The sequence below is a fragment of the Pempheris klunzingeri genome, chromosome 11 (assembly GCF_042242105.1).
Source record: "Pempheris klunzingeri isolate RE-2024b chromosome 11, fPemKlu1.hap1, whole genome shotgun sequence".
NCBI lineage: Eukaryota > Metazoa > Chordata > Actinopteri > Acropomatiformes > Pempheridae > Pempheris > Pempheris klunzingeri.
The window spans coordinates 26,779,324-26,802,500 of record NC_092022.1 but is presented as its reverse complement, the minus strand read 5'-3'; the positions used below and the strand labels follow the sequence as shown (position 1 = coordinate 26,802,500).

The following is a 23,177-nucleotide window of genomic DNA, read 5'->3' as shown; positions in this document are numbered from 1 at the left end:
GGTTAAACCGCGCTAACAGCGGATCAGAGCGGAGGAGGCTCGTGTGTCGGCGCCGACAGTCTGAAGCCGAACGCCCGCACAATCTGTCAGCGGAAACACGCCGAGCAGCGCCTCCGTCGCAGCGGACGCCGACCGCTCCTCTGAGGCGCCGCCGTGACTTTTCATCGGCGTCATCTGAGCTTTGTTTACCTTCAGTGTCGGCACTGGTGCTTAACGCTGCAGCAAGGAGACGGATCCTCTGTGGCTGAGGGCGTCCTGATCAAACACAGGACGAGACACAGTAATCAATCAACCAGTCAGTCAGTCAGTCAGTCAGTCAGTCAGTCAGTCAGTCAGTCAGTCTTTATTTATGTAGCACCAGCTCATAACAAATGTTTTAAAGAGACACTTCAGAAAAGAGCAGGTCAAACGTGATGATTCAAGAATTTCATCATAACTAACAGGTATCAGTACTTTTACTGCTAACAGAGTACTTTTACTGCTAACACAGTACTTTTACTGCGTGGTATTAGTACTTTTACTGCTAACAGAGTACTTTTACTGCTAACAGAGTAGTTTTACTGAGTGGTATCAGTACTCTCGTGCTGTTTCCTTACATGTTCCATGTTTTTCGACCTACTTCCTACTAAATAACTGAGATAATGTGACGAAAGGAGGAGAAAAAAACGTCCTGAATGTAGTTTTAGATGAACTCTGTGACGAAGAGGAAGAACAGGAAGAGGAAGAAGATGAGGAGGAAGAAGAACAGGAAGAGGAAGAAGAGGAGGAGGAGGAAGAACAGGAAGAGGAAGAAGATGAGGAGGAAGAAGAACAGGAAGAGGAAGAAGAACAGGAGGAGGAAGAAGAGGAAGAAGAACAGGAAGAGGAGGAAGAACAGGAAGAAGGACAGGAGGAGGAGGAAGAAGAGGAGGAGGAGCTCGTCTTCTCTCTGAAAGCTTTCCGGGAACAATCAGACTTTATACTCAGACAAAGTGAGATCTCATCATACACAATGAAACAATTAACTGTGTGTGCACATAAAACACACAGCGTGTCCCACAGAGACGACCGTTATCATTACAGTTTGATAACGTGCCGGTAAAGCACGACCCGCTGTGCATCATGGGATATGTCGGTGTGCATGTAGGAAGCCCTCTCAGCCAATCAGATTACCAGGCTGAGTTTGTGTTCCTCTGAGGAAACAGTTTCTCCCTGAAGGACCGACTGATTACTGTGTGTGTGTTATCTCCCAGATAACAGCCTGGTACTAAGAGCACAACCAGGAAACTTAATAGGAAAAGTTAATTAATGATGGAAGAAGTCTAATTAGCGGGCGGGTCGAATGCCGGGCAGGTAGGCAGCCGAGTGTCGGCGGTTTGAGTTTCAGTCGTCTCGTGTCGTTTCCCGTCCGACTGACTGAGCACGAACACTGACGGAGCGTTAAATAAAAACCTCAAACAGAGTTAAAAATAATCACCTGCACAGTTCGTTCCTTCAGTTACATCAGCGTCAGTTATAGTTCCTAAATAATAATGAAGAAGAAGAAGTGAAGGAGCCTTTTCTGCCCGTTTTGATCCACAAGCAGTAATTTATGGGCTGAATGATCTGTGACGTACCTGCAGCAAGCTTTAAGACTCTCAATTCATTTTCATATTATTCAAAGTAGAGCTCTGGTATTTTTAACCCTGAGTCCTGTCTGTCCACATCCTGGTGTGTAAAAGACTGATGGGTGCTAAAAGTGTTGGAATTGGTCCAGTAGATCGTCGACTATAAAATTCCTGTTATTGTTAGTTTTGATTCCTGTGTGGCTTCAGTGTTTGAGCAGGTCAGTTTAGATCCAACACAAACAAACTGACTGATGGAGGCAGCAGCAGACCAGCAGCTCCTTTGTTCTGTCAGCTAAAATCAGTGTTTTTATGAATGTAGTCTGGTGTGTGTGCAGAGAGCGATATAACGGCTGTTTGTGGTTAAACTACTGTGTTTAACTTGGATCTACTGGACCAGTTCCAACACTTTTAGTACCTGCCAGTCATTCAGACACCAGGATGTGGACAGAGAGGACCCAGGGTTAGAAATACTGGAGTTCTCTTTAAGATGTAAGAGACAAAAACGGCGACCCCTCTTAGAAACTTTCCCTCCTCCGGTCTCCTGGTGAGAAAAGTTAAAAGAAAAGCCACAGCTCCACCTCCAGTGATGCCCCCTCACTCTTAATCCATCTGAGGGATTAATTTAAGAAAAAAATATGACGTTTAATTCCCCTTTAATCTTCTGCTGCTAATTAATTTGACTAAAATCTACATTTAGAAACACCCACAGGCTGCACTGCCCACCTGACGGAGAAAAAACATGCAATTCTGGAGGAACACACACACACACACACACACACACAGCTCGTCGGGCAGCTTTTGTGTTAATTTCAGATTTTATTACACTGAAATAGAGTCAACAAAGCAAAAAAAGAGGAGAAGCTGACACAGAGAACCTTAAAATAAGCAGATGCGAAGATGTGTGTGTGTGTGTCAGATAAATGTTAAATTTACAGGTGAACTGTGGAGGATAAATCGGATAAAGTCACTTTTTAATCTCTGAAAATGAGTTTTCAAACTGTCCAGATCACATGACATGACTTTTCAGTCACCGCCTTTCAAGTTCATTTAAGGTCAAATGCTATAATAATGCCAGTCGATGACAATAATCACCAGGTTCAGCCATCCAGTGGCTTACATTTTTGATGTCTGTATGACTGGAAGGTGCAAAAAAACCCAGACTCCATTGACAAAAACAGGAATTTTAGCTCACAGAACACAGGAGTCGCTGGTCTACTGTGTTCGTGTTATTGTGTGACAGGAGTTTTAGTTCAGATCCAAACTATCTCTTTAAAAGTCACACAAAGTCCTGTGTTCTGGAGGTAAAACCCAAGCCGTTAAAACACCAAAGACACACAGTAACTACCTTAACAAACTAACTGATCGAGGCAGCAGCAGACAAGCAGCTCCTGTGTTCTGTGAGGTAAAATTACTATTTTTGTCAATGGAGTCTGGTGTGTTTGAGGAGAGTGACTTAACGAATCTTTGACTACAGAGAAGACACCAGACTCCATTCACAAAAACAGTGATTTTACCTCAGAACAGGTTAGTTTAACCCTCACTGACCGTAACTTAACTTGGCTGACATGAATTGATTCCACTGAATTATGTGTAACTCTCCACATTTTAGTTTTATTGCTGTAATTCTGCTGCTGACGTCAGACTGATATTATTTATACTTATTCTATTTATTATCATTATTATTTACTTGATCATACAAACATTTTACTGTTCATTATTGTGTTTTATTCTATTTAGTTTTAACCTTTTACTATATTACTGTTTTATCTTTTATTATTTTATTTGTCATTTGTCATTCAGTTGGTCTCTGAATCCCTTTTTAACATCCTGTGTTTTGTCTTTGAGTCGTATTTGATTTGAGTGGAAGGTGCTGCACAGATGAAGTTTGATGGATTGATTGACGTCTGTGGTGCAGGAGAAGCGGTCGGAGATGGAGGGAGTGAAGCAGCAGCTGGCGGAGGCGGAGAAACAGAAGGACGAGCACAGCGACACCATCGGGAAACTGAAACAGGTAAGAAGAAGAAAGTTTGTAAAATGGGTCACAAAGCAGCCTTTTTCTAATCTCTGAGGTGGCGTCACTTATTTCCCTCTGTGAAGAAGTAAGTCTGTTTTTGTCTCCGCAGGAGATCAAGGACACTGTGGACGGTCAGAGGATTTTAGAGAAGAAGGGAAGCGCCGCGGTGAGAAACTGACGGATGTTGTGACGGACGTAGAGGTGGACAGACAGAATTTAAATAGAGACAAGAGGGAGAGAATATATTTGCAGAGTAATTTAAGAGCAGCAGTGCATGGAAAATAATAATTAGAAAGTAAAGCCCTGACTGTGTGTGTGTGTGTGTGTCTGTGTGTGTGTGTGTGTGTGTGTGTGTGTGTGTGTGTGTGTGTGTGTGTGTGTGTGTGTGTGTGTGTGTGTGTGTGTGTGTGTGTGTGTGTGTGTCTGTGTGTGTCTGTGTGTCTGTGTGTCTGTGTGTGTGTCCAGCTGAAGGATTTGAAGCGGCAGCTGCAGTTGGAGAGGAAGCGAGCCGACAAACTGCAGGAGAGACTTCAGGAGATCCTGACCAACAGCAAGACCAGGACAGGTACAAACACACCTTCACAGTCTGTGTTAAGAAGCGTCCTCTGATTGGTCGGTATCAGTCTGTAAAGAAGCGTCCTCTGATTGGTCGGTATCAGTCTGTAAAGAAGCGTCCTCTGATTGGTCGGTATCAGTCTGTAAAGAAGCGTCCTCTGATTGGTCGATATCAGTCTGTATAAAGAAGCGTCCTCTGATTGGTCGGTATCAGTCTGTGTAAAGAAGCGTCCTCTGATTGGTCGGTATCAGTCTGTGTAAAGAAGCGTCCTCTGATTGGTCGGTATCAGTCTGTAAAGAAGCGTCCTCTGATTGGTCGGTATCAGTCTGTGTAAAGAAGCGTCCTCTGATTGGTCGGTATCAGTCTGTAAAGAAGCGTCCTCTGATTGGTCGGTATAAAGAAGTGTCGTGTCCTCTGGGTCTGAACAGTGAAGCCTTAAAGCTACATTCTTTCTAATGAACAGCCGTTATTTCGCTCTCTGCACACACGCCAGACTCCATTGACAAAAACAGTGATTTTAGACAGAACAGGACACAGGAGCTGCTGGTCTGCTGCTGCCTCCATCAGTTAGTCTGTTTTGTGACTTTGGTGATTTGAAAAGTTAGTTTGAATTCAACACATTATTTGTGTTACACACAATGACACAAACTAACCGATGGAGGCAGCAGCAGACCAGCAACCCCCTTTGTCCTGTGAGCTAAAATCACTGTTTTTGTCAATGGAGTTTTGTATCTACAAGTCATTTAGACAGCAGCATATATAAAAACTGTGCCCAGGTTTAAAGCCCCTGGACAACCAGCAGGTGATAAACACCGTGTAGCTCCTTTCACTGTCGATGGACCAGAACCTGATGTGACACTGAAACTATCAGGTAGTAGAGTATTTAATGTGTGTGTGTGTGTGTGTGTGTAACGTGGCCGATGGGTCCGATGATCGGCGGCGTGCTCACCCTGCATCAGGGTTGGTTCTGGCTCAGTCCGGAACCTGCTGCTCAATAATTAATGCAGCGCTCTGATTCCCAGAGCTGACGTGGACACACTGGCGTCTGCTGGCCAAATACACACACACACACACACACACACACACACACACACACACACACACACACACACTTTGTGTTTGTTTCTGTTTAACTGATCCTTTTTCCAGCTTGTTATTCATCTTTTGTTGTAGATCTGTCTCTTCCCTTTGTTGAACAGTCCTGCTGTCACACTGTTTTTACTGTTTACACACACACACACACACACACACACACTCCAGTCCTCAGCATCATGTATTATCAATGAGCAGTGATGAATCTTTAAAAGGCTCTTCTGCACAAACCTGAGAATCAGACATTTTAAAGTAGCCTACTTATCTCTGTGCCCACTCACTGCACCTGCTTTAAAGGGACGGTCCGCTGCTTTAAAGGGACGGGCAGCTGCTTTAAAGGGACAATCTGCTTCTTTAAAGAGACGGTCCACTGCACTAAATTGATAGGCCGGTGGATTAAGGGGACAGTCTGATGCATTAAAGGGTGAGTCCACAGCTTTAAGGGGACAGTCTGATGCATCAAAGGGTTAGTCCACTGCATTAAAACTACCCCTTGACTCCCCCCTTGAACCAGCTGGTTCGTCCTGACAGTGCTGCTGCTGACAGAGAGTTGGTCTCACAGTGTGAAGTGTTTAACAAAGAAGGCCTTTCCAGCGCTGCACATAGAGACAAGATGGAGGACGCACTCGAGTTAACAGCCCGAGGTGTGTTTACTCTGTGGACACTTGCTCAGTCTCTTGCCCAGTTTCCATGATCCGATGTGCGTTAGGATCTCGTCACCCGCCTCAGTGGACACCCCTCAGGAGTGTCTGATAGTTCAGACGGGTTTTAAAGCTCTGGTGTGTTGAGTTAAATGCTGAAAAGTTTGACTGGACCCTGGTGCAAAGCTGTTCACTCTTTCACCACAGCAGTGAGGCGAGAGGTGAAGTTACTCTTTAAAGGGGCAGTCCGCAGGTTTAAAGAGTTGTGTTTGGTGTGAACTTGACCCTCTGATCAGGATCTGATGTCTCGTCCTTCCGTCTCTGCAGGTCTGGAGGAGCTGGTTCTGTCAGAGATCAGCAGTCCCAGTCGGACCCAGCAGACCGGAGACTCGTCCTCCGTCTCCTCCTTCTCCTACAGAGACATGATGAAGGAGGCTCAGCCGGCCAATCAGAACAAGGTGGGCGGAGCCTAAAGCACAGTTTTACTTCCTTAAAGTCCCGTCTGTCGTCTTTCGCTCTCTCTGCCCTAAATCATGTGACCTGTTATCTCGGGGTCGTGACCTCTAGAGGCAGCCTGGCCTCTCTGGTTATGACAGCTGTTACCATGGCGACGTGCTGACGTGGTGATGACAGGCTGAACTCTCTCCCTCTTTGTCCTCCGTCTCTGTTTTTCGAGTCATTATATTTTACATTTATTTTCCCAGGAGTCTTTGAAGTCCCTCTGCTGTTATTTTTAGTTCCTTTACTGTTTCATCCTGGTGTGTGTGTGAGTGTGTGAGTGTGTGAGTGTGTGTGTGTGTGTGTGTGTCCGTGAGTGTGTGTGTTTCTATTGATAGAAACACTGTAAATAGAGCTGACAGGTTCAGTTTATATAGCTGAGTGTTTCTGTCACATTTTGAGACTCTGCAGATTCGACCATCAGGTCAGTTTACTGTGGTGGTTCAGTCGTCATTAGCAACCGCATCACATGACAAAAGAGAGGCCTGTGTGTGTGTGTGTGTGTGTGTGTGTGTGTGTGTGTGTGTGTGTGTGTGTGTGTGTGTGTGTGTGTGTGTTGACGTTTTCATTTTATCTCAAAGCCCTCGGATTCTTCAAATTACCTCATGCAGTGTGTTTTTTTACGTTCAGTGTGAGCTGACCGAGTAGAACAGGTGGTGTGAGGTTATGAAATGTGCGTCATCAGTAACATACAGTAATAAACAACAAGCAACGTCCACCCACTTTAAAGGGGAACTTGTTTAGAGGAGGTGTGTCTAAACTTGGGTCCTATTTGTACTAAAAGTGCTGGAATTTAACCACAAACAGCCGTTATATCTCTCTCCAAAGTCACCAGACTCCATTGACAAAATCAGTGATTTAAGCTCACAGAACACAGAAGCTGTCGGCCCACTGATATCTTGATCAGTTAGTTTGTTTTGTGTTATTGTCTGACTTTGGCAATTTAAATGGTTTGTTGGGATCCAACAGAACTTTTTTTTTAAACACACAATCCAGGCAGCGGTGGAGCAGCAGCTCCTTTGTCCTGCGAGGGAAAATCACTGTTATTGTTAAAGGAGTCTGGTTGGGATCCACTGGACCAGTTCCAAACGTTTCTGAACATACTCATCATTTAGATACCAGAATATGTCAAAATTCATTCTGCTACTGCTGCCTCCATCAGTTAGTTTGTGTTATTGTGTGAAACAACCCTTTAAAATGCCAAAGTCAACCAACTTAACAAAGTAGACCAGCAGCTCCAATGTTCTGTTTGGTAAAATTACTTTTTTGTCAGACCTGGAAGATCCTTTTGGTTTAACCACAAACAGCCGTTCTATCGGCACCAGACTCCATTCACAAAAACACTGATTTTACCTCCCATTGCACACTATATTATTAATAGTGATAATGATTATTTGGCCATGGACATGGCTGATGTTTATTTTAGCTGTAAAATCTCTGTAAAATGTCACGTTAGCTTGTTAAATGGACCTTTTTGAACCCCCCCTCGGCCCCGTCTGTCTCCCTCTGAGGAGAAAACGCGGTGCCATTACTCACGGCGCTGTTTATTTGGTTGTCATGACTTGGCGAGTGGTTTGACGTCTTGTTTCTGCTTCAGCCGCTCGTCCTCAAAGTGGAGAGAGAGCGGACGGCCGTTAGTTCGAACAGAAGCACTGCAGAAGACAGCTGAGTCACATTAGAACCACGTATTTATGTATAAAGAACAGACCTGCTGTTACTCTGATCCCCTCTGACACTTCCTGTCCCGTCCAGGTCACGTGATGAGAGCTGGAGTTGAATCCTAAAACCCTGTCTGTGTCTGTGCTGTGATACTGACTCTGTCTCTGTCCGTCAGTCCGGAGGAGGAAGCCCTCAGTCTCAGCGTCCCGCCGAGCTGTCGGACGACGAGGTCGGCGAGTTGTTCCAGCGGCTCGCCGAGGTCCAGCAGGAGAAATGGATGCTGGAGGAGAAGGTGAGGAGAGCTCCCCTCCCCCCGTTACCGTGACAACCACATCTCCGTCTGTCCTCCTCTCGTCAAACGTAACAAACAAACCAGTCAGAGAGAGGCAGAGCTCCGCCGCGTCCTCCTCTGACGTCGTCGCTCTGCTTCGTGGAGGTTTTTAACGCTTCGCTTGATGCCTCGAGTCGACAAGTCGGGTCAACAATGAAAAGTTCAGCCTGTTTTTAGAGGAAGGTTTATGTTTTTAGATGCATTATTAATGTCCTCTGCAGTATTCAATATTTCTGTTTGGAGGTCAGGCCGGATGTCACGCTGACGCTGCAACAATTCACCTGTCCGTCGATCACTTCACGGCCAAATCTGATTTTACAGTTTCAGCTGCCGGCGGAGCTCCGTCAGGTAGCAGCTGCTCCTCCAAACACGCTTAAAATACGTAAAACAACACGTATGACACGTGTTAGAGTCTCAATAAGGAAATGTGTTGTTGTTTTACAGATTGGAGACTCAACCGCCAGACAGTTAGTTAAAAAACTACAGAATTAGTGGTATTCAGATCATTAATTATTACAGATTAAACTACTCAGTGAATTAAAATGAGCTCCACCTGTAGAATATATATGATATATTATTACACAGCGTTGTTAAATACTCTTATTTCTGTAGAGCAGACCGTTGCTATGGATGCTATAATATAATATAATATAATACCTCCATTTTGACAGCAGGTCTTTAACTGTAACAGAGTATTTCTGACCTCTGGCTGTTTTCCGTCTCCTTCAGGTGAAACATCTGGAGGTGAGCTGTTCGTCGATGGCTGAAGATATCTGCAGGAAGAGCGCCATCATAGAGACCTACGTGATGGACAGCCGCATAGGTAACACACACACACACGCACACACACACACATCCTATTCAGACGTCAGCTGGGCCGGACATTAGCCATCAGCTCCCTGGTATGAGGTCGGCGTCTGGGAGATTCACATCGACTGAGCGGTCGGGGCGAATCTGGAGGAATCCAAACATCTGAGGATGAGGAAGAAGACTTGGGAACTTTGCCATTTTCCATTTGCTGCAAACAAAACACACTGATCTCTGCGGCGAGCTTTTCCCCGTCACATCCCGCCTCGTCAAAATCTGAAACCGAGTCAGAAAGCCGAGAGCGGAAATGTCTAATGATGGGCACTATCCAGGTGCATTGTGGGAAATGCAGGATCCAGTCTTTTTGGAGTTTGGAGCGACCATTTCTGGAGACAGTGCTACTAAATGTTATACCTTTTATAGTGTGAAATATGCCCCCATTTTAGTTTATTAGTTTTTTTCATGATGAATAAATGTGCAGATATTAAGGACGTGTTTGTTTACGGCCCAAACCAGGAGGCTGTTGGTCCGTCTCCTTCGCTCCTGGTCTGTTTCTGACGGACGCAGCGTCAAGCAGCTCAGAGCAGAGGAGGCAGCAGGAAGTCAGACAGACAAACAGCAAAGAGAATCAGCTCAGTTTTCAAAATAAAAGCCCCCCTGCAGACTGTCAGTGGTATGTTCCAGCAGCACATCAGTATTATTCTCTAATGGGGGGGCACCAGGCCAGACGTCAGCCGCTCAGAGGGTTTTTAACACCATGACGACCAGAGGTTCATCTGGGATGGAGAAACACTCTGACTGTGACTTTAGCTGCTGTCTGTAGCTGCAGCACAACAAAGCAGGAAGTACATCCAAGAAACACATTTAAAGCAGCAGAAGAAGAAACGAGGCCTGTTTGGTCCTGTTAGAGACACATTTAAAGCAGCAGAAGAAGAAACGCTGCCTGTTGGATCCTGTTAGAAACACATTTAAAGCAGCAGAAGAAGAAACGAGGCCTGTTTGATCCTGTTAGAAACACATTTAAAGCAGCAGAAGAAGAAACGAGGCCTGTTTGGTCCTGTTAGAAACACATTTAAAGCAGCAGAAGAAGAAACGCGGCCTGTTTGATCCTGTTAGAAACACATTTAAAGCAGCAGAAGAAGAAACGAGGCCTGTTGGATCCTGTTAGAAACACATTTAAAGTAGCAGAAGAAGAAACGCTGCCTGTTGGATCCCGTTAGAAACACATTTAAAGCAGCAGAAGAAGAAACGCGGCCTGTTTGATCCTGTTAGAAACACATTTAAAGCAGCAGAAGAAGAAACGCGGCCTGTTTGATCCCGTTAGAGACACATTTAAAGCAGCAGAAGAAGAAACGCGGCCTGTTTGATCCTGTTAGAGACACATTTAAAGCAGCAGAAGAAGAAACGCGGCCTGTTTGATCCTGTTAGAAGCTCCAACATCAGTTTAACTACCAAACCAGCTCAACCTGAGCAGGAGAAACTCTCTGAAACACTCCTGATGGAGATGGAGCCTCGTGGAGGACGGAGCAGTTAGTCAGTTTCTTCAGCTTCTCAGATTTGGACTTTGTTGTCTAAATCTGTCCCTCACAGGTCTGCAGACTTTAGAGGCTCGTCACTAAATCCCTCCGGTTTAGCAGCGTGAGCCACGTGTGCAGTAAAGAAGGCCGTCAGCTGGTCGGAGCTTTGAAGCCGCTCACATTATTTCCCTCTGAAGTGACGTTTGGTAGACGAGTCGGTTATCAGGAGCTCCTGTAGAAAGAGGCGTCGGAGTGATGAGGTAGAATAAAGTGCATCAGTCAGCAGGAAGTGAGGCGGCTCCGCACGCCGTTTATCTGACGATGACACTTCATTAATCTACCGCTTCAGTTACCCACGCTCAGGTTCACGGGGACGAAACCACAGAAGAAGACCACAGAAACAGCACGTTCATTCAGTGTGTTTAACCTGAGGCGTCTTTAGTGTGTGTGCTGATCGATCGCAGTGATCAGCTAATGATCGGTGTGTAGTAATGACTTCAGTGAGAGGAGCTGAATCCTCATATTTCACATTTAATCTCATGCGATGCTCCATTTTAGCACAGTGACGCTGAGTGTGTGTGTGTGCTTTAATAACTATCAGCTGATTTATTGTTTGATCACACACCCACTCCTCTATAAAAGCTCACATCAATAAGAGCACGGGGCTGTTGTCTCATTTTGATACAACATTTATTTTGTTTTTCATTATTTTATTTCTCTTTTCACAGTTTAGTTTATTGAGACTTTCAGGAGTTCTAGAACAGTGATTAATCAATTAGTTTTCAGCTATGACATTAATCACCAGCTACTTTGATGATTGATTAGCCTTCTTCAAACACACCAGAGTCCATTCACATAAACGGCAATTTTACCTCACAGGACACAGGAGTTTGTGTCATTGTGTTATTAACTAACCCCTTAAAACACAAAAGTCACTCAGTAACCAGCTTAACAAAGTAAACCAGCTGTCTGTTTGGTAAAATTACTTTTTTGCCAGACCTGGAAGATCCTTTTGGTTTAACCACAAACAACCGTTATATCCCTCTGCACACACACCAGACTACATTCACTAAAACAGGGATTTTAGAGAACAGGACACAGGAGCTGCTGCTCTGCTGCTGCCTCCATCAGTCAGTGTGTTTGTCTTACTGTGTAACTTAAGGGTTCTAACAGGTTTGGTCAGATCCAAAACAATGTTTATGTAACACTCAGTAACACAAACACACTGACTGATGGAGGCAGCAGCAGAGCAGCAGCTCCTGTGTCCTGTTCTCTAAAATCCCTGTTTTAGTGAATGTAGTCTGGTGTGTGTGCTGTTTGTGGTTAAACCAAAAGGATCTTCCAGGTCTCTCTCTGTAGGGATCCTTTCCATGATGCTGTCACACACTTAGAATAACACTCTGAGCCTGTCAGTGGATCAAACAAGCTCTTTTAGTGGACCTACTGTGATCAGGTGCAGTTGTCCCAAAGGATCACGTTGCAGCCATTGCAGCCCGTTTGGTGTCTGCTGGCTGAGGTGATCTACTGGACCAGTTCCAACACTTTTACTACCTACCAGTCACTCACACACCAGGATGAGGACAGATACCCTTTAACCATTTACTGAAAACCTTCTTAGTCATTTTTGATTTGAGACAGAAGAGCAGCGACTGTTGATTTCGTCTCCAGCAGAAACTCTCTGAGTCACTCTGTGTGAAATGTGCTGTACTAATAGTTACCTTTCCTCCGGCCCTCCTCTCCTTCCTCATCCTGCTCTCCTCCTTGTTCACGCTGGGTTTTTTTTTTTTTTCCATCCTGCTGTTTTCAATTTCATGTTTGACTGGTTTAATTCTCCTCTCTCTCTCTCCATCCCACTCCCATTAACACTGTAATAATGGTAAATCTAATGGGCAGTAAAGTGAGAGCTGAGCTGCTGCTGCAGACTGGACTGGAGTCACAGAGTGTGTGTGTGTGTGTGTGTGTGTGTGTGTGTGTGTGTGTGTGTGTGTGTGTGTGTGTGTGTGTGTTCAAACAGCTGCAGTATCAAATATTTAGTGCACACACACACACACACACACACACACAGTTATATACGTCCAGTGTTCATCTACATTCAGTGAAACCTTGTTGTGTAGACCTGACTGTGTGTGATGGTCATCATCAGGTCGCTCTGGAAGAGCTGCACTCTGTAACGTCTCGTTATTTTCTCCAACCTGAATGAAGCCGCATTAATAAAACAGATCAGAGCTGCAAAGTAAAGTTGATCTTATCTTATTAGTCCATTAGTTGATCAGTAGAAAACTAATCGGTGGCTAGTTTGGTGGTCGACTGATCATTTTTAGTCCTTTTCTTCAGGAAAAAACTCGCCGTGACGTTTCTCCTCCCGTTTCCACGGCGACGCTATGACATCACATCAGGACCGTTATAGATAAGAATTGAACTGTGGAGGAAAAACAGTTTTTTCTCTCTGTAAAGTTCTGACTTTATAATCTCAGAGCACGGACAAGTTTTTATTCTCACTAGTTTGTCGGTATTTTACGACTTTAATCTCAGAAATTCAGAGTTTTTCCTCTGGATGTGACCTCGACCCTCAGCAGTCTGAATACTACAGCTGTAACAATCACTCAATTAATTGATTAGTCAATCAGACAAATAATCAGTGACGAGTTAAACTGACTCATCATTTTCCTTTTACAAGCACAAAATTCCAAAAATCACATTTTACAGTTTTTTCATCAGAATAAATTGAATATTTGCATTTTTGTCCCACAAACTGAGATATTTAAGGAGGTCGCTGCAGCCTGACGACTGAGAGACCAAACAGAAAATAATCATCAGCTGCATCGATTAGCTAATCACTGATTAGTTTTCTGACTAATTGATGAATTGACTGATTGTTGCACCTCCTCCTTCGACTCTGTGCGTTTTTCTAGGACAAAACAATCAGATAAGATTAAAGATCATCAAGTTAAAAACAACATGAAAACAGATTATTCTTTTAATTCGGTGACGAGGAAAAACTATCCACGATTAGTTTCCTGTTGATCAATGAACGGACTGATTGTTGCAGCTCCGTCAGTCAGTTCAGGTCACGTGTTGGTGAAAACACACATCAGCACGCAGGTAAACACGGCTACAGGTGTTCAGCTGTTAAATATTTACAGCTCACACTCACACACACTCTGCACAGTCAGCACCTCCTGTGTGTGTGTGTGTGTGTGTGTGTGTGTGTGTGTGTGTGTGTGTGTGTGTGTGTGTGTGTGGTAGTAAAACTGTCTAATTTACAACTGAGCTTCATAAAAACACCACAAACCAACATCCTCCTCTCTTGTTTCCTCCTTTCCCCCCTCAGTTTGTCTGTCAGGTGAGTTTCCCCCCTCAGTTTGTCTGTCAGGTGAGTTTCCCCCCTCAGTTTGTCTGTCAGGTGCTGTTTCAGCATCACTCCAGCAGACACTGCTTACTGTCGCTGCTGAGTAAACGACACATTCATCACCTCATTACAGCCTTCATGTACATATGGGGAGGAGGAGGAGGAGGAGGAGGAGGAGGAGGAGGGTTATTATTACCACAGCTGCACCATCTGTAGACGCTATATGGCCAAAAGTATGCGGACAGTTTAAATAGTGCTGTCAGTCTTCTTCTATGGTCCCATTTAATGCACAGTGATCAGCTGCGCCCTCAGGCTGCTCGTTAATCAGACACATTTCATTTGGACTCTTTATATTTATTTTCCTGCTTGTTGTCTAAAACCCGTCCTCACAGCAGTGGCGCTTTGCTGTCCGCCGCCTCTGACGTTCTGACTTTAGACGTTAGCGTTAGCACATTGGACCTGAGATCAGAGGGTGTGATTTGCTAACGTTGATCAGGACTTTAAGAACTAAACGTTTGAACAGTCACCTTTAGTGTTGTTTGCTCTACATCCACCTCCTGGTCCATCAAACCTAAACTGGAATCCCACAAAGCTGCACGAAACCACAGACTTTCTCATCGTCCGTGTTTGTTGCCGAGATCGGATGAACTCAGTACTTTATCTTTTCCATCCGTCCGTCCGTTGTCCTCGTCTTCGCGGTGGCAGCAGGCTAAGCAGGAAGCTCCAGACGTCCTTATCCAGGGCAACACTTCCCAGCTCCTCCTGGGGGACCCCAGGGCGTTCCCAGGCCTGATGGGATATGTAATCCCTCCAGGGGGCTCTGGGGTTTCCTCCCAGTCTGCAGCAGCTCTACTCAAACTCATTCTGTGATCTCTCTCTCTCTCTCTCTCTCTCTCTCTATATATATATATATATATATATATATATATATGTATATACGACCACAGACTGTATCAGAAGTGGGCGGAGCCACCGTGAAGTCACCCGATATGAAGCCTTGAGTTTGGCTTCATGGGCGACACCATCTTGGCTTTTTGGAGCCAGAAGTGAGGTTTATTTAAAGACCCTCAGAGAAGTCGCCTCATTTCCTCATTGACTTCCATTCAATCAGACTTCAGTGGAGTCGCCCCCTGCTGGACACTAGAGAGGAAGCAGCTTTAAGGCTCCCCAGCATCGGCTTCACTGTTCAGCCCCAGAGGACACCGACACTCTTTATAGACTGATACCGACCAATCAGAGGACGCTTCTTTACACAGACTGATACCGACCAATCAGAGGACGCTTCTTTATACAGACTGATACCGACCAATCAGAGGACGCTTCTTTACACAGACTGATACCGACCAATCAGAGGACGCTTCTTTATACAGACTGATACCGACCAATCAGAGGACGCTTCTTTATAGACTGATACCGACCAATCAGAGGACGCTTCTTTACAGACTGATACCGACCAATCAGAGGACGCTTCTTTACAGACTGATACCGACCAATCAGAGGACGCTTCTTTATAGACTGATACCGACCAATCAGAGGACGCTTCTTTATACAGACTGATACCGACCAATCAGAGGACGCTTCTTTATAGACTGATACCGACCAATCAGAGGACGCTTCTTTACAGACTGATACCGACCAATCAGAGGACGCTTCTTTATAGACTGATACCGACCAATCAGAGGACGCTTCTTTACACAGACTGATACCGACCAATCAGAGGACGCTTCTTTACAGACTGATACCGACCAATCAGAGGACGCTTCTTTATACAGACTGATACCGACCAATCAGAGGACGCTTCTTTACACAGACTGATACCGACCAATCAGAGGACGCTTCTTTACAGACTGATACCGACCAATCAGAGGACGCTTCTTTATACAGACTGATACCGACCAATCAGAGGACGCTTCTTTATACAGACTGATACCGACCAATCAGAGGACGCTTCTTTACACAGACTGATATCGACCAATCAGAGGACGCTTCTTTATAGACTGATACCGACCAATCAGAGGACGCTTCTTTACACAGACTGATACCGACCAATCAGAGGACGCTTCTTTACAGACTGATACCGACCAATCAGAGGACGCTTCTTTACACAGACTGATACCGACCAATCAGAGGACGCTTCTTTAGACAGACTGATACCGACCAATCAGAGGACGCTTCTTTATAGACTGATACCGACCAATCAGAGGACGCTTCTTTACAGACTGATACCGACCAATCAGAGGACACTTCTTTATACAGACTGATACCGACCAATCAGAGGACGCTTCTTTACAGACTGATACCGACCAATCAGAGGACGCTTCTTTACAGACTGATACCGACCAATCAGAGGACGCTTCTTTATACAGACTGATACCGACCAATCAGAGGACGCTTCTTTATACAGACTGATACCGACCAATCAGAGGACGCTTCTTTACAGACTGATACCGACCAATCAGAGGACGCTTCTTTATACAGACTGATACCGACCAATCAGAGGACGCTTCTTTATACAGACTGATACCGACCAATCAGAGGACGCTTCTTTACAGACTGATACCGACCAATCAGAGGACGCTTCTTTATACAGACTGATACCGACCAATCAGAGGACGCTTCTTTATACAGACTGATACCGACCAATCAGAGGACGCTTCTTTATACAGACTGATACCGACCAATCAGAGGACGCTTCTTTAGACAGACTGATACCGACCAATCAGAGGACGCTTCTTTATAGACTGATACCGACCAATCAGAGGACGCTTCTTTACAGACTGATACCGACCAATCAGAGGACACTTCTTTATACAGACTGATACCGACCAATCAGAGGACGCTTCTTTACAGACTGATACCGACCAATCAGAGGACGCTTCTTTACAGACTGATACCGACCAATCAGAGGACGCTTCTTTATACAGACTGATACCGACCAATCAGAGGACGCTTCTTTATACAGACTGATACCGACCAATCAGAGGACGCTTCTTTACAGACTGATACCGACCAATCAGAGGACGCTTCTTTATACAGACTGATACCGACCAATCAGAGGACGCTTCTTTATACAGACTGATACCGACCAATCAGAGGACGCTTCTTTATACAGACTGATACCGACCAATCAGAGGACGCTTCTTTATACAGACTGATACCGACCAATCAGAGGACGCTTCTTTACAGACTGATACCGACCTGCCGTCACCGCTGACCTTATCTTTTAATCTTCTGTCTGGGAGAACAGCAGCGTTTGTTCTTTATTTCAGTTTAACTGTCCTGCAGACTGTGTGAAAACAGGGTCTGTGGAGCTGGTGGGTCTGACCTGGTCTGACCTGGTCTGACCTGGTCTGACCTGGTCTGACTGAGCTCCTGCCATCTGGTCTCGTCTCTTCGGGGTTCCAGCTGGACTGAAACCACTCAGTCGTTCTTTATTTCTGTTGCCGTCGGCCTGTTTGTGGTCGTCTGGCTGCTGCTTCCTTCCTGTTCCAGGTTTATTAGACAACTTTTCCTCCCTGACATTCACAGGATATGAGACAGCAGTGGTGCTGATGTTCAGACAGAAACTATGGGATGGATGGACGGTGATGAACTCCAACAACTTTATTGATCCTGCTTTGCTCTGCTGCCACCGTCAGGTCAACATGTTCACGTGTCCGATACCTTAAACAGAATGTCAGACCTCCATGGGCTCCTATTAGCACGCTAACACGCTAACACGCTCCACAGCAACACGTTAGCGCTCTTCTTTAGCTTCTTTAGCTTCTTTAGCAGCTGCTGGCGCGGTCGCAGACTCTTCATGCTGATTTGCGATGGTTTGATGCGACGTAGCTGCAAACTAAATGAACCCCTGGTGGACTGACTGAGGATCAGAGCTCCTGGCAGAGGGTTTAGTTCTGCTGCGCTGCATCAGCAGAAACACACAGTGACACTTTACTCTGGTCAACGGCCACTAAAGAGTCTGTTTACTGGTTCCAGCGGAGGTCACTAACTCCTCTCCTCGCCTCCTCTCCTCGTCTCCTCCTCAGATGTGTCGGGCAGCGCCGTCGGAGGTCACGGAGGCTCTCAGGGAGACAGAGGAGGTCTGGGTTCGGTCCTCAGAGATCTGGTGAAGCCGGGAGACGAGAACCTGAGAGAGATGAACAAGAAGCTGCAGAACATGTTGGAGGAGCAGCTGACCAAGAACATGCACCTGCAGAAGGTAACACACACACACACACACACACACACACACACACACACACAGAAACACACACACACACACACACACACACACACACACACAGACACACACAGAAACACACAGAAACACACACACAGAGACACACAGACACACACACAGAAACACACACACACACAGAAACACACACACACACACACAGAAACACACACACACACACAGAAACACACACACAGAAACACACACACACACACACACACACACACACACACACACACAGAAACACACACACACACACACACACACACACACACACACAGAAACACAGAAACACACACACACACACACAGAAACACACACACACACACACACACAGAAACACAGAAACACACACACACACACACACACACAGAAACACACACACACACACACACACACACACAGAAACACACACACACACACACACACACAGAAACACAGAAACACACACACACACACACAGAAACACACACACACACACAGAAACACAGAAACACACACACACACACACAGAAACACACACACACACACAGAAACACACACACACACACAGAAACACAGAAACACACACACACACACACACACACACACACACACACACACACACAGAAACACAGAAACACACAGACACACATTTATGTTCCATGGTAGGTAAAATATAAATATGCAGCCGGCCAGAGCAGAATATAAGAAGAAACTCAAAGATTAAAGACGTAAACTTATGAGAAAGAAGGTTATGAAGTCAGACTGTGATTAAAGTCACAAGTTTATGAAAAACAAGTGTAAAAATGTTTCTGGGCTAAAATCTGAGAATTTCATCATCAAGCAAGTTTGGTCGTCCACAGACGGTTCAGCAGAGACTTCCTGTACCTGTGTCAGGTGTGTCAGACAGCTCTGCTCTAAGACAGGTGCATTGTGGGACCAGGTGGATCGAAGCGTCGTCCGGGTCACGTTTTAAAGGCGGAGCCACGTGCGAGTGTCGGACTTAAACCGATGCGCTCGTCCGATGGATTTAACGTGAATGTGAGCGTCACTGCACAGGGCTTCTGGGTAATGTAGTTCACTGCTCAGGTTACATAAGGCGGCTTTAAATCAACACAATGGACGACGTGTGTGTGTGTGTGTGTGTGTGTGTGTGTGTGTGTGTGTGTGTGTGTGTGTGTGTGTGTGTGTGTGTGTGTGTGTGTGTGTGTGTGTGTGTGTGTGTGTGAGTGAAGCGTTGCCATGTGGTGGGCGGTGGTAACTGTTCCCATGACGATGAGCAGGAACAGCATAGATTCACACATGCTGTGTGTGTGTGTGTGTGTGTGTGTGTGTGTGTGTGTGTGTGTGTGTGTGTGTGTGTGGACCTCCCTCTGGGCGATCTGTCCTCCCACACACACACACTCTGCAGGAGAGAAACTTCATCATTTTGTCATTTCAGTTCAACAGGAGACAAATGAACTCAGTTCTCGTCGTGTCTGATCAGAAACCAAGTACTTCCTGGTTCTGGATCGCCGGTCGGATCAAGTCGGTCTCCAGGACGCTGGGACGGTTTCACCGACAACCGGTCGATCAGTCGACTGTGAAAATAATCGATAGCCGCAGTTGGAGTCGGGATCAAACTCTCACAATGTGACGCTGCCGCAACACGTGACCGCAAACCAGCCAATCAGAACACAGCAGGAAGTAGGGACAGGCGTCGTTAGCATGTTAGCATGTTAGCATGTTCCTGTTTAAATGGATCTAAAATAAAAACTAAAAGAGATTCAAGTTGATGACGTCACTGAATGAGGTTTCCCTGTGGGGGCCAGAGAGAGACGAGAACATCGCTTCGGACTGTTGGTCGGAAGAAATTAGACATTTGAGGACGACTCTGAGAAACTGGGACGTTTTACAGGCTATAAAAAATCAATCTAACGTCCATTTAGAAGCTCTTCTGGACCTTTTGATCACATCACATGGTCCTCATGAGCAGATGTCATTAAACTGTCTCTCTCTCTCTGTAGGACCTGGAGCTTCTGTCCCAAGAATTAGTCCGTCTCAGTAAAGAGAGCAGTCCCGGTGGGAGTGCAGCCGGGTCGGGATGAGACTATCGCCTGGATCCTTCCGTCCATCCTCTTTCTCCTCATTCATCTCAGTTGGAAGGGAAAGTGTGGGCTGGGCTCAGACTAACACCCGGAACTGACATTTCTTCATTTTCCGTTCCCTGCGTTCATCAGTCTGAAACCTGCTCTGGGCTCTGACTAAATGCTGGAACTTGTCCACCTATTGCTTCTCAATGACAAGACTAGAGGGAATGGAAAAGTTAGGCTCAACTCATGTATGTAGGTGTCGAATGTACTGTAATTAGACTGCACCGCTCAGTTCTCCTGAGTCCTGGCTACCACCTGGAAAACACACATAACGGACTAAATCTTTATTTCCACCTGTCTCTTGGGTCCTGGCTATGTCCTGGACAGCCTGTCTGCAACTAAGTCACGCTAAATATCTGGGCCCTGTCTATAACCTGAATTGTTTGAGATTTAAAACTGACTGTAAGTTAACGCCACTTTAACATTCGTTCATCATCTCAGAAATAAAAGGTCGACTTACACGCTTTTCTTCCTGAGCTTTCAGCCACGTCAAGGCCGGGCCACTTAAAACACCATCTCCATGACAACCGAGCAAAGAGCAGCCGCTGATGAAGGCCATGAGATGTGGCTGAGAGCTCAGTTTCAGTTCCCATCCCGCCTACCTTTCTCACCTTGACACGGCCGACCAATCAGAGAGGGTGCTGGGTGTGATGTCAGAGCTTTGTCCTGAAACGAAGACGTCAACTTGATGTGTTTGTCGGCGTGGCTATTTCACGGAGCACAAATTACTCATTTAAACAGATTGTATGTTTCCATTTTTATTAATGGAGCTTTTATTTTTGAGTCGGGCCGTGGTTATTTCCTGGACTCAGCGCCTGTTATCACCAACTGTCTGTTTTTATTTATTACTTTTCATACGCTCACGTCTCCTGTTACAGCTCCTGTCACGGCTCATGGCCCAGACTATTTGCTGGATTTTAAAGGCCGTCACAGTCATCATTTACATACTGTTACTCGGGGGGTTTGATTCTATAACAGAACGTTATGATTCCTTTATTTTGAAATTTGAAAAAAAAAATGCATGAAAATCTGAAGTTCAGAACGATAAAATTTACTTTTTTCTTTTGGAAAAAACTGAAAATGATGATTTGGGGTTTTTTCCACCTGGGAAGCAAAATGTCTCAAACGAAACCTGAACTTTTGTTTGCTTTGTTTTTTAGCTTTTTATCTCCAGGGCCGCGTCTATATCTTGGATCACATGAACTGTAATTTATCTTGCACTATTCATTGTTGGTGACTTATTTCCATTCCCACTGGGGACACCAAATAGTGCAGCAACACAAGAGAAACTGTCGGCTTTGAGTTCTTTCTGTTTTCTTTGGGCCGGGTCTACTTCCTGCTTCAAACGATGTGTTATTATTATTATAATTATTATTATTTTGTTCGTATCTTTAAATCTGCTTCTGTTCTGTGATTTTGTAAAAAAAAAAAAAGACAAAGTTTAACTTTTTGACAGGAAGTGAGACACAAACACTTCCTGTCTGCTCTGCCTTTAAGTCTTCTCTTGGACTCTGACTACGTCCTGGATTGATTGTCCGCCACAGACTGCTTCTGATGACCGGGCTCTGACTATATCTTGGACTGTGATTTCTGTTGTAACTGCCTGTATATTTCTGCTTTATTTTTGTTTGTACTCTTCAGATGTCTGCTGTTTAAAGTCTCAGCCTGTTTTCAGTGCAGCTTCAAGAAGGAAAAATAGTTTTGTGTGTCTTTTATTTGGCCGAAGATCATTTAGACCAAAGGTTGGGACGTGACTACACGTTGGAATGATGCACAAAGTCGCCGCACTGGAAACACTGAATCTCTGGCTGCGTCAGACCGGCTGGTCGGGATCGGTCTATGTGCTGGGCAGCGACTCGGCCTGTTGCTTTTGTCTTGGTTTGAAATGTTTAAATCTGTATGTGTATATACGCAGTGATATGACTTCTAACTGTATGAAGAATCAACGGATCTATTTATGAGACTGATGATGATCATGATGCTTAATTATTGTAACGACAGAAATACGATAAAATATTGTCTGGAGACGACGCCGACGCCTCTGTGGTTCCTTCTCATGTTACCGCCACACACCAGACTCCATTCAAAATAGTGACGATTTAAGAACAGCTAATGTTAATGTAGTTTTGCAGAATTGCTCGTTGTGAGTTAAACTGAATCTACGTTTATCTTTAATTATCTTTAATTATCTTTCTGAAACTTTTTGAAGAAAACAAGATGTCAGTAATCAACATGTGACTTTCAGGTAATTAGATTATATTCAGTTCTTTTGAACAAATAATTAAAGTCATGAAAAGCAGCATTAATAATATTATAATTCTTCATTATTATTATTATTATCATCATCATCAATATTGATTCAGGCCGTCATTTAGTTGCTATGACGATTAGAAATTGTATTAACTACCGATTGTGAACCCAAGAGGAGGAAGAGGAGAGATGAAGAGGTGTTTCTCTCTGATTGAAGGTCAGATTTTAAACGTTTAACTATTTTATCTCATTTTTGATAAAAAAAAACTTTTTATCTCCAGACTTTGTTCTTTTCATCTTTCCATCAGCTTCTCTGTCGGGATCTGTCTATGTCCTGGAACGTGTTTGAAGAGGAGGGATGAAAAGACGAAGCTCTGAAATGGAACCAAGAAAGAACCAAACCTCATTGAACTTTTCATAGATTTTAATCTGCAGGTGCAGCTTTGACACGTCTCAGAGCAACGTAGAAGATTTAATGGCTCTGTTTCATTTCCTGTTTGATAAATCAGCTTCGACCTGCACGGCTATGTCTATGTCCTGGACA

The 23,177-nt window shown here is 44.9% G+C and overlaps 1 protein-coding gene across 3 annotated transcripts in view; it reads left to right on the top strand.

Moving 5' to 3' along the window:
• Positions 1 to 22,413, top strand: part of gripap1 (GRIP1 associated protein 1) — a 45,789-nt gene extending 23,376 nt beyond the window's left edge. For all 3 annotated transcript variants that reach the window (XM_070839874.1, XM_070839873.1, XM_070839872.1), the window contains 8 exons: positions 3,502 to 3,597; positions 3,710 to 3,766; positions 4,066 to 4,165; positions 6,217 to 6,347; positions 8,222 to 8,338; positions 9,107 to 9,200; positions 18,079 to 18,251; positions 20,258 to 22,413. In XM_070839874.1, the coding sequence (XP_070695975.1) occupies positions 3,502 to 3,597; positions 3,710 to 3,766; positions 4,066 to 4,165; positions 6,217 to 6,347; positions 8,222 to 8,338; positions 9,107 to 9,200; positions 18,079 to 18,251; positions 20,258 to 20,338 (849 nt within the window). In that variant the 3' untranslated portion in view covers positions 20,339 to 22,413. The remainder of the gene's footprint in view (positions 1 to 3,501; positions 3,598 to 3,709; positions 3,767 to 4,065; positions 4,166 to 6,216; positions 6,348 to 8,221; positions 8,339 to 9,106; positions 9,201 to 18,078; positions 18,252 to 20,257) is intronic.
• Positions 22,414 to 23,177: the final 764 nt, after the last annotated feature.